The 12,274-nt window shown below is 32.9% G+C and overlaps 1 protein-coding gene across 1 annotated transcript in view; it reads left to right on the forward strand.

Annotated features, from left to right (window-relative positions):
* The window catches only part of HTR2C (5-hydroxytryptamine receptor 2C), a 210,392-nt gene that overhangs the window by 4,643 nt on the left and 193,475 nt on the right, over positions 1 to 12,274 (forward strand). The window contains exon 2 of the mRNA XM_039878274.1: positions 1,739 to 2,052. Coding sequence (XP_039734208.1) covers positions 1,739 to 2,052 — 314 coding nt within the window. The remainder of the gene's footprint in view (positions 1 to 1,738; positions 2,053 to 12,274) is intronic.

Below are 12,274 nucleotides of genomic sequence, written 5' to 3' on the forward strand. Positions count from 1 at the left end.
CTGACCTGGTAAAAGAAATGAACATAAAACCCCAGGAAACTCAGAGAATTCCAAAAATCAGGGATCCAAAGAGGCCCACACCAAGACACATCATAATTAAAATGCCAAAATTTAAATACAAAGAAAGAATATTATAAGCAGCAAGAGAAAAACAGATCATTACTTATAAGGGAACACCCATAAGACCAGCAGCTGATTTCTCAAAAGAAACTATGCAGGACAGAAGGGCTTGGCAAAAAATATTCAACAAGATGAAGACCCAGGATTTACAACCAAGAATACTTTATCCATCAAAGCTAACATTTAGAGTTGAAGGACAGATGAAGAGCTTCTCAGACAAAAGCAAGCTAAAGGAACTTATCACTATCAAGCCATTATTACAGGAAATGTTGGCGGGATTTCTTTAAGAAGAAAAAAACATGTATTAAAAACAGGAATAAAGAATGGTAACAACTACATTCCTATCAATAAATACCTTAAATGGAAAATAATTAAGTGCTCCAACCAAAAGACAGAATGGCTGAAAGGATAAGAAAATAAGACTTGTACATATGCTGCCTACAAAAGACTCACTTCAGATTAAAAGACATGCACAGACTAAAAGGAAGAGGATGAAAAAAGATATTGCTCTGATGGACCTAGAAGATATTTAAGTCAGACAGAGAAAGATAAACAATATATGATTTTACTTATATGCAGAATCTAAGGAAAAAAGAGAACAAACTAATTAAAACAGACTCACAAATATAGTGGACTATTTGGTGGTGGACAGAGGGGAGGAGGGTTTGGGGCCTGGGAGAATGGGATGAAGAGTTAAAGAAGTACAAACTAGTAGGCGATGGTTGGTCATGGGGATTAGGAGCATGGCATAGGGAATGCAGTTAACATGAATACGTTGGAGGATCAGGGGAGGGAGGGAGAAATTGGGAGGATCGTTTTATGAACTATATAGGTGTCTAACCAATGTACTGTATAATTGAAACTAATTAAAATAAATGAATAAAAAGAATGCATAGACTTTGGATGTTTTAATGTCATATGTTTCATCTCCCCAATTCCAGAAAGAATCTTACTTTAACTTTCATGCACAGAAAATTGTTCGGCACATGTTGTACCAGTAGAGGAAATTTTCTCCCATGTAAATAATATCAGAGCTTAACAACCACTACTTATAATCTAGTCTCTGCTTAATGTTCATTAAATAACTATTATTGAACACAGAATACACATAAGACAGTCATTAACAGATAATAATCTTTGATTTTAAGCAGGAAATATTGAATATGCTTGTCTGTCTTATCTATTTTATTAAGGAAAATAAATGTTAGTTTATTAGACAATTTAAGAATATACACTTTGAGAGAACACTTAATGTATATAACTTAAATAAATTTCATATCATCATTGGGGGAAACTAATTTATAATGTGCAAAACACATCCATTTCTGAACTTCAGTCTTCTCATCTACATAATGGATATAAGTCAGTACTGACCTCACAAGGTTGTCGTATGAGATCAAATGAAATTATACATACATATTTCGGTAAGCTAAGTGCCTGACTCAATAAAAGTTAATATTCTTCGGACAGAGAGAAAACACCGAAATTTAATTGGAAGACTAGAAATAATGGCGATGATGATGATTGTTGATGGAAAAATAATTGTTTTGTATAGCAATTTATCGGGTTTAAGCAACATAATAGATACTTGAATATTGTTTTTCTTCTTAATTTTCAGCGTGCACCTAATTGGCCTATTGGTTTGGCAATGCGATATTTCTGTGAGCCCAGTTGCAGCTATAGTAACTGACATTTTCAATACCTCCGATGGTGGACGCTTCAAATTCCCAGACGGGGTACAAAACTGGCCAGCACTTTCAATCATCATAATCATAATCTTGACAATAGGTGGCAACATTCTAGTTATCATGGCAGTAAGCTTGGAAAAGAAACTACACAATGCCACCAATTACTTCTTAATGTCCCTAGCAATTGCTGATATGCTGGTGGGACTACTTGTCATGCCACTGTCTCTGCTTGCAATCCTTTATGGTAAGTTCAATTTTATTCATTTTTCAGTCTTAGATTATATCATAAATTTGTGTCAGGTATCACAGTAAACACTCATAAAGTTAAATATTTTGCTCGTATCATTTAGAAAAGGAAGAAAAAAGCAAACTGTGTGATAAAAGGAATTGGATGTGTGTATAATTATTTAAAAAATCAGCAGTCTTTAAAAAGCAAAACAAACATTTTGTAATATATTAAAATCATACATAGTTACTCTATTGCTTAGTGTCATTTGTAAACAATGATAGTTGGCTTACAATGTACAGAATGAGACAGTGACAGAAGCGTGCTCCCACTCCTATGTTCTGGACAGTATATATACCTAGTACCATCTCTTATACAAAGAAGGACAAAGAGGCTATCATCTTTAATAGATATATTTTAAGTAGCCATTTTTTTTAAATGTTGCCAAAGTGCTTAGCACATAATAAGCATTCAATAATAGCTATTCTTCATGGAGTCTACAATTCATGTTTTTATAAGGAGACAGGGGATAACAAATTAATTACTAATATATAAGTGCAAGGTCACATTATCGCAATAAAAATTCAAGCATGAAAAGTTTTGATATATTGATTTTAGAGAGGTTTTAAATTTTTCTTTTCATTTTTTTGTCATCTCTTTGTCCTATTTCTTTAACCTAAATTTTGTTTTTAGCTAATAGTTATAATGAACAATCAAATCACTTAAAGTGCCTTTACTGGGAAATTGGAGTTTCAATTTAACTGTTGATATGCTCATCTCACAAAGGAGTGAAATAGACTTCTTGTTCCCTGGAGTGTATAATGGAGTTAGACCAGAAGAAGTAATATCAAAAGTGTACCTAGTTCTCAAATCCTAACAGAAGATCACTGGATGTAGAAAATCTTCACAAAACAAAAATTATTCATCCTGCTCTAAATATACAATAGTAATAGATTACCTCAATAAACATTTTATAAATAGTGTTCTCAGAAAATATGCTTTTCTTATCTTTATTATTTTAATGATGCATTAACCTCAAAGCATAAGTATTTTAACTGCTCAGTGAGCATTTTACCACTCACAAGCTCCCAAATTATTTTAGAAAGGTTACTGGAATTAATTTGCTTTAGAAGATATACTTTATCTTGTGGTGTCTCTTTCATTTAGCCAGTTTATCCTTTGAAAAATATATGGATGATACAAAAATGTCATCAACCTAAATACAAATTTAACACATCCATCCCCCAACCCAAATAGTAAAGAACAATAAGAAGAAATAAAACTACACAATACTACCACCAAATTTGGAGAACGACCAAATTCCAAATTATCTTTAAGCAGAAAAATAAACAGGAGATTGCAATGAGATATCTATTAAGTTCCCAACACATGCTGCTGTGTAGAGAAAGAGAAGTTCAGGAAATACTGCATGAAAGAGAGAAGAAAGCTAGCAAGAAGCTTAAGGTTGATCTACAATCATTGCAAAAAAAAAAAAAAAGAAAGTTTACCCCGGTTACAAAAATTCTCAAGTTTTTCTGGAAACTCAGCCTTTAGGGGAATAATTTAGAAGTGTGCATCGGACTCAAGAAACCAGTCTTGGAAAAGAAACTCTTTGGAGTTATAAAAGGGTAAAAAAAAGAAAGGGAGAGATAAATTTTGAAAAAAAAAAAAGTACAGTTAAGGGGAAAAAAGAGGGAAAATTTTTCAACTTACAAGACAAAAAATAAGTCAGCATATAATGATGCATTAACCCTACAACCTACTCCCCTCCACTGTACCCCAAAAGCCATCTTTAAAGAAACCATACTTCGTTATATGGAGAGAAGAGGCCACACTTGAGCTTAGAAACCACTCATAAACTGCCAATCATGTTCATACAAATTCAAAGATGCAACCAATCTTAATCTATACCAAGCTACCATAAAAAGAAAGCAGAAGAGAATAAAAAAGTCATTTGATAAAAATTTCCAGCAATAAAAAATTACCAAGAAAAAGAAAATTATAACAAAATACTGCAAACAAAATTAAATTTCCTCAGTCATTTGAAGGTATGAAAAAAATGCCTTGAAGTAGAAATCTAAAACCTAAAAAAGAAATGGACAAAAAAATTTGGTCAAGCAAAAGTTGATGAACCCAGGACAATAAAATAGAAGAAAAATATAAAATCATATCAGAAATGAACATTCAATTAAAAGTTCCTAGAGAATAAATTGATATAAAAACTTAATAAGGAACATTAAAGCAAAACAGGGAATCAACAGAGAATGAAGATGAGATAAAGAAAAAAGAAAAAGCAGTCAGAAAGAAAGTGTCTGAGACAAAAGACCAGCAAAAAAAGAAAAAGAAGTGTGTATAATGAGAATCCTTGAAAAAATAATGGAACAAATTAATATTTAAAATTATAGGAAAGTTTTCCCGAAGTGAAAGAGTCTGAATCTACAGTTTGATAAAGCCAACCGAGTACCAGAAATGTGACCTGGAACAATCAACTCTGAGATATATCTGAGACATTAGATTTGTAAAATAAAGAAAAAATCTTTAAGGATTCCAGGCAAAAATAAGGAATAATTTACAAGAACAAGAGAATTGGACTAGCCTCACAATTAACAAAAATAACAAAGCAAACCAACAACAAGAAATATTTTTTAAAAGACAAACATTTTTAGGATATATTTTTTAAAAATCTATAAAGACAGAAAAGAGATCATTACTTTTCAGGGGCTGAAGGTGGTAGGATGACGCCAAATGGGCATTTGCTTTGATATTATGAAACTGTTCTACATCTTCATTGTGGTGGTAGTATATATATTTCTCAAAATTTGAACAACTATAACTTCTAGTATGCATTTTAAGAGGATGAATTTACTATATGTAAGTAAAACTTTAAATTAAAATATACATCTTTGTGCATAAATGTTTTCAATTTTGGGAGGTAGAAACCCAGAGGAGGGATTGCTGGGTCATGTGATAATGCCATTTTTAGTTTTTTGAGGAACCTCCACAGTTTTCCATAGTGGCTGTACCAATTTACATCCACACCAGCAGTGTGAGGGTACCTGTCCACAACCTTTCTAACACTTGTTATTTGTATTGTTGATCATAGCCATTCTTACAGGTATGGGGTGGTATCTCATTGTGGTTTTGATTCACGTTCTTCTAATAGCTAGTGAAGTTGATAATTGAATTGTACACTTGAAACTTATATAATTTTATTAACCAATGTCAACACAATAAATTTAATTTTAAGAAATTTTAATTAAAATATTTTAATTAAAATTTCTTAAAAGAAAAATAATTAAATAAATAAAAATAATTAACTAAATAATATTTTAATTAAATATTTTAATTGATTTTTTAAAATTGAATTTATTGTGTTGACATTGGTTAATAAAATTATATAGGTTTCAAGTGTACAATTCAATTATCAACTTCACCAGCTATTAAGAAAGTGAAAATCAAAACCACAATGAGATACAACCCCATACCTGTAAGAATGTCTACGATCAATTTGGTGACAGAGTGGAGGGGATGTTGAGGGCTGGAAGAATGGGGTGAAGTGTTTTAAAGAAGTACAAATTAGTAGTTGATAGATCATCATGGGAATGGGGAGCATGGCAAGGGAATGGAGTTAGCATTAATATGTTGGCTAAGTGGAGGGTCAGGGGAGGGAGGGAGCAATTGGCAGAATCATTTTATGAATTGTATAGATGTCTAACTAATGTACTGTATACTTGAAACTAATTTAAATAAATAAATTAACTGAAAAAAAAAAGAAATTAAGTAGTGAATGGGATTCAATTAACAAAGAAAAGCCTGGGAAAATTTCATCAAAAAGGCTGATGATGAGTATTTAATGTATTTAATTTTAGAGCTATGACAAAAACAAAATTGACATAAGAGATGAAGAATACTGTTATAGAAAATATATTATTTATTATATACTCCAACAAATTAGAAACAGTGCAACTGAAAATTGGGAAAAGAGGAAAGAAAAAAAGAAACAGGTAGTAGAATGCTTTAATTGATTTTTCTATAACCAAAAGGTGAGAGTTAAATGATACCAAAGAATCCTGGTAAACCAGAGAAATAGACTTAATAAGAATATAGGAATCTAAGAGTATTAAACATGATATGAATAAAATATGATATAAACATGATATAAAGTTAAACACTAGAGCAAAAATACAAACCTTCCTAAAATCAAAAGATATGTAATTAATAGAAGAGAAAAAAAAATCAAGTAGAGGAAGAAACACAAGAAAATTAAATATAATACTCTCAACATTATACTCTGATATAATATGACAGAGTTGAAAATAAACATATCAGTAATGGCAGTAAACTTGAATGAACCTAACTCGCTATTGAAAATAAAAGATTTTTAACGTGGCTTGCAAAAAGAAGATCCAAATATATTCTGTATATATAAGAGGAACCCTTAAAACTCAGTGCTTTATAATAACTAGAAATAAAGGGATGGACAAAGTTATACCAAGCAAATGGCAAAAATAAGAAAACAGAAATTGTGATCTCGATATCTGACAAAGTAAATTTCAAGTGAAAAAGAAAACAGTAAGAGTAAAAAAAAGATTTTTTTATAACTAAGACAAGTAAAAAGGATGATCATTTGTGATAAAAACATGATTAACAACAAAGATATAGCAGTTAAAGATATCTAGGCCCCCAGTAACAAATACAGCAGTGCCCTTTATAAAGCAAAGACTAAAGAATACGTCAAAATACATTTATGTGGATAGATTCTACTAATGGGAGATTTTAACACATCATGCTCAGTATAAGTGTTTATATTATATTATATATTAATGGAATTATATATATATCAGAATAGATATAATGGAATATATATAATACATATACATATAATGGAATATATAATATATATGTATATATATAATATATGTATATATATAATATATGTATATATACATATATATGTATATATATAATACATATACATATAATGGAATATATAATATATATGTATATATGTGTGTGTATATATATACATATATATATATCTCACATTTTTTCCATTCATCTGTTGATGGACATTTAGGTCGTTTCCACATCTTAGTTATTGTGAATAGTGCTGCAATGAACATAGGAGTGCTAATATCTCTTCAAGATTTTGATTTCAATTTTTTACAATAAATACCCAGAAGTGAGATTGCTGGATCATACAATAGTTTTATTTTTAATTTTTGAGGACCCTCCATACTGTTTCCTATAGCAACTGCACCATGTTATATTCCCAACAACAGTGTACAAGAGTGCCCTTTTCTCCACATCTTCTCCAACACTTGCTATTTCTTGTTTTTTTTGATAATAGCCATCCTGATGGGTATGAGGTGATATGATATCTTATTATGATTTTGATCTGCATTTCTCTGATAATTAGTGATGATGAGCATTCTATATGCTTATTGGCTATATGTACATCATCTTTAGAGAAATATCTACTCATGTGGTTTGCTAATTTTTAAATTAGGTTATTAGATTTTTTTAACTTCAGTCGTAGGAATTCCTTATATATTTTTTGGAAATTAACACTTTGTCAGAAATGTGGTGTGCAAACATTTTCTCCTATTTCACAAGTTGCCTTTTCATTCTGTTGATGGTTTCCTTTGCTATGTGTAAACTTTTTGGTTAATCTGATGTAGTCTCACTTTTTTTGCCTGTGCTTTTGGTGTTATATTGATGAAGTTATTGACAAGAACAGTATTATGAAGATTTTCTTCCATTATTACCTCTAGGAGTTTTACAGTTTTAAGTCTTATATTTCGATCGTTTGGTCACGTATCTTACAACAGCTTTTTTATGGTGTTAGATAAGTTGATTAAACTTCACTTAGAAAATTAAACATGTGAGATAATTGAGAGAAACATGGCAGAGTGAGAGACATGCCCAGATCTCTCTCCTTGAAACAACAATAGGCTGAACATCTAAAACTCAACAAAAAACACCCAAACTGCACACCAGCATGTCTGACCATGGGATCTGTGCATAAGAGCTACCACAGGTCAGAACCCCGGGGATCGGGTGGTGAACTCAGAGAAATAAAAATTCTGCCTCTCTCAGCCACTGGAACTCCTTGCAGGAAGAGGGGGAGGGTTGAAGGTACTGCAACTTCCATGATCAGCTGCCTGGAAGTGCCCCAACTTCTAGCAGCCAGCAGCAGGGCCCAAACATCAAGGCAGAAAGCAGAGAAGCGGGAAACAACAATTGACTTTTACTGGCCCCAGCTGCAAAACCAAGGCTGAGCCTCAGCCCCCAAGCTCCAACCCAGAGGGCCCCTCAACCCATACCCTCTGAGACCGATCACTGCGGAGCCCAGGGGCATCTCAGCAAACATGAATGGAATTGTTGCTAACACTGACAGGGACTGACACTGAGAGTAGCAAGCGTGATTGAATATGTACAAGAAAATAAAAAAGACATTTAGGCTTTATATAAAGCACAGATCCAAGACGATTAGACGCCACCTACTGGAAACCAAAATAAAAGCACCTTTGTTGCAGCGGGCTAAAGAGAGACTTTTACATAATACATCTTTTTTGTGGAAAAACAACAGAATACATGTCCATTAATGCCCAGGTGCAGAAATAGTCCCTTAAACACCATGAACAACTGAGGCGACAAGACATCTCAAAAAGAAAGAGAAAAACCTCCAGAAAATAAGCTTACAGACATAGAAATATGCGACTTAAATGACGGAGAATTCAGATTGGTACTTCTGAAAAAACTCAATGACATCCAAAATAATTCATATAAACAATTATGGGAATTGAAAAAAAAAAAAAACAACTAAATGACCAGAGCAAGGAGATCGAAACCCTATTTTTAATGCCCTATTCTTAGTAAGGTTACACTCTTCTGCTTCTATTTGCCTGTTAGTCACTTTACTCCTAATTATGTGTGTGTATGTGTGTGTGTGTGTGTGTGTGTGAACCACACGAAGAACCAAATAGAACTTCTGAATATGAAGAACACACTGCAACAGTTGAAAAATGAAATAGCAAGCTTAGAAAATAGAGTCAACCAAATGGAGGAAAGGATCAGTAATATCAAAGACAGAAATCTAGAAATAAATCAGAAGAGAGAAACTGAAGAATGAAAAATAATGAAAGAGAAATACAAGAACTAGCTGATACTATCAGAAGAGGAAACAAAGAATAATGGGCATTACCAAAGGTGAAGAAAAGGATCAGGGACTACAAAGCATTTTCAGACAAAAAGTGGACGATAATATCCCAAATCTAAGAGCTGGAGCTTGGAATTCAAGAACTCAAGAGAACACCCAATTATCTCAATCCCAAAAGGCCTTCACCAAGACACATTGTATTGAAGTTATCAAAAATCAACGACAAAGACCGAATTCTCAGGGCAGCCAGGGAAAAGAAGGCAATAACATGTAAAGGAAAACCCATTAAGTTATCATCAGAATTCTCAGTGCAAACCTTACAAGCCAGAAAGGAATAGAATTAAATATTTACACTATTCAGTGAAAGGAACTACCATCTTAGCATAATGTATCCAGCTAAGCTCTCCTTTAGGTATGAAGGAGAAAATAAGACCTTTCCAGACATACAAAAATCGATGTGAAATTCTCCACTAAAAAGGCCTGTACTATAGGGAAATACTGGAAAGGAGTCAGCCTCCTATCTAAAACAAAATAACAACCAAAACACACAACACACACAACACACACACACACACACACACACACACACACACACACACACACAATTAGGGGAGTGTATGACTAATAAGTAAAATAGAAGCAGAAGAGTAAAACCTTGGCTTAAGAATAGGGCATTAAAAGCTTAAATAATAAGAAGAGAATTGCTATAGCAAGATAGTAATTATCATTCAGCACACATAGGGACAAATTGAGAAAACAATGACAGAAAAGAGGAGGAGGCATCAAAGATCCAAATTCTGTAAAAGGGGAAGGAGATGATGGACACAGAAGAAAAATGGACCAGTGTGTGTGTGTGTGTGTGTGTGTGTGTGCAGGTGTGTGTGTGTGTGTAGACAACTATTCATATTTGTAATGAAAATGGTAACCACACACCAAAGATTCAAAACGGAAGTAAATAACATAAAACAAAAACCAGAGGCAAATAACACAAAACCCAATCTAAATAAAGAAAACAGAAACACAAGGACAAGGAAGCAATGGAAACACCAAGCTACCAGAAAGCAACAGATAAAATGGCTGTAAGAAGACCTCCTATTTCAATAATCACCCAAAATGTAAATGAACCGAATTCACCAATAAAAAGACACAGAGTTGCACATTGGATCAAAAAACTAAACTGAACCATGTGCTGCCTCCAGGAGACATCTCAGCTCCAAAGACAAATATAGACTTAAAGTGAAAGGGTGGAAAATGATATTTCAAGCAAATGGCATTCAGAGAAATGCGGGAATAGTGGAACTAATATCAGATGAAATAAACTTCAAAATAAAAAAGGTAAAGAAAGATATTGAGGGACATATCATAATGATAAAGGGAATCATGCACCAAAAAGACATAACACTTATTAATACCTATGCTCTCAATTAAGGAGCCCTGAAATATGTAAAGCGATTAGTAACAGAACTAAAGGGAAAAACGGACCAAAACACAATCGTACTAGGGGATCTAAATACTCCACTGCGGATATGAACAAATCATCCAAACAGAAAAACAATAAAGAAAAACTCATCTTTAAATGACACGTTAGACCTACTGGACATAATTGACATTTACAGAGCTTTCTATCCCCAAACAATTGCTTATACATTCTTCTCTAGTGCACATGGAACATTCTAAAGGATAGACCACATACTGGGACACAGAGATACCCTCAACAAACATAAAAGGATGGAAATCATACCAACCATATTCTCTGATCATAATGCTTTGAAACTAGAGATCAACTGCAAAAAGAAAGCAGGAAGAACCACAAGTATCTGGAGATTAAACAACATGCTACTGAAGAATGACTGATCAGAGAAGAAATAAAAAGAGATCGAGAGATACATAGAAACGAATGACAATGATAGTACAACATATCAAAACTTTTGGGACACGGCAAAAACGGTCATAAGAGGAAAGTTCATATCATTACAGGCCTATCTCCAAAAACAAGAACGAACCCAAATAAACAACCTAATGCCTCATCTGAAAAAACTAGAAAAGGAAGAACAAATGAGGCCTAAAATCAGCAGAAGGAAAAAAAATGGCAAAATTAGAACAGAAATAAATGAAATTGAAAAAAAAAGAAAAAATAAATACAACAAGGAGCTGATTCTTTGAGAAGTTAATAAAACTGACAAACCCCTGGCTAGACTCACTAAAGAAAAAAGAGAAAAGACACAAATAAACAAAATCAGGGATGAAAGAGGGGAAATTACGACTAACATCACAGAAATATAAAGGATCATGCAAGAATACTATGAAAATGTATATAATAACAAATTTAATAATCTTGAAGGAATGGACCAGTACTTAAAAAAATACAATCTTCTTAGACTGAATAAAGAAGATCTGGAAAATCTAAATGGACAGATCAACAGTATGGAAATTGAAACAATCCTCATAAACCTACCAAAAGTAAAAGTCCAGGACCAGATGGCTTCACCGGTGACTCTATCAAACATTCAAAGAAGATTTAATACTTATTCTCCTCAAAATCTTCCAAAATCTTGAAGAGGAGACAATACATCCCAACTCATTTTTTGAGGCCAATATTATTCTGATACGAAAACCTGGTAAAGATAACATAAAAAAAGAGAGAAGTACAGACCAATATCTCTCAGGAACACAGATGCAAAAATCTTAAATAAGATACTAGCAAACTGAATACAGCAACATATTAAAAAGATTATACACAACGATCAAGTGGGGTTCATCCCAGGGACACAGGGATGGTTCAACATACGCAAATCGATTAAAGTGATACACCACGTAAACAAATTAAAAAATAAGAATCATGATCATATCAATAGATGCAGAAAAAGCCTTTGATAAGATACAGCATGCATTTATGATCAAAACACTTAACAAAATCAGTATAGAAGGAAAGTACCTTAACATAATACAGGTCATATATGACAAACCCTCATCCAACATTATCCTTAATGGTGAAAAACTAAAAACCTTCTCCCTAAGATCAGAAACAAGGCAAGGCTGTCCACTGTCGCCCCTGCTATTCAATATAACATTGGAGGT

This window comes from Pteropus medius, unplaced genomic scaffold, assembly GCF_902729225.1.
Source record: "Pteropus medius unplaced genomic scaffold, Ma_sr-lr_union100, whole genome shotgun sequence".
Classification (NCBI taxonomy): Eukaryota; Metazoa; Chordata; class Mammalia; order Chiroptera; family Pteropodidae; genus Pteropus; species Pteropus medius.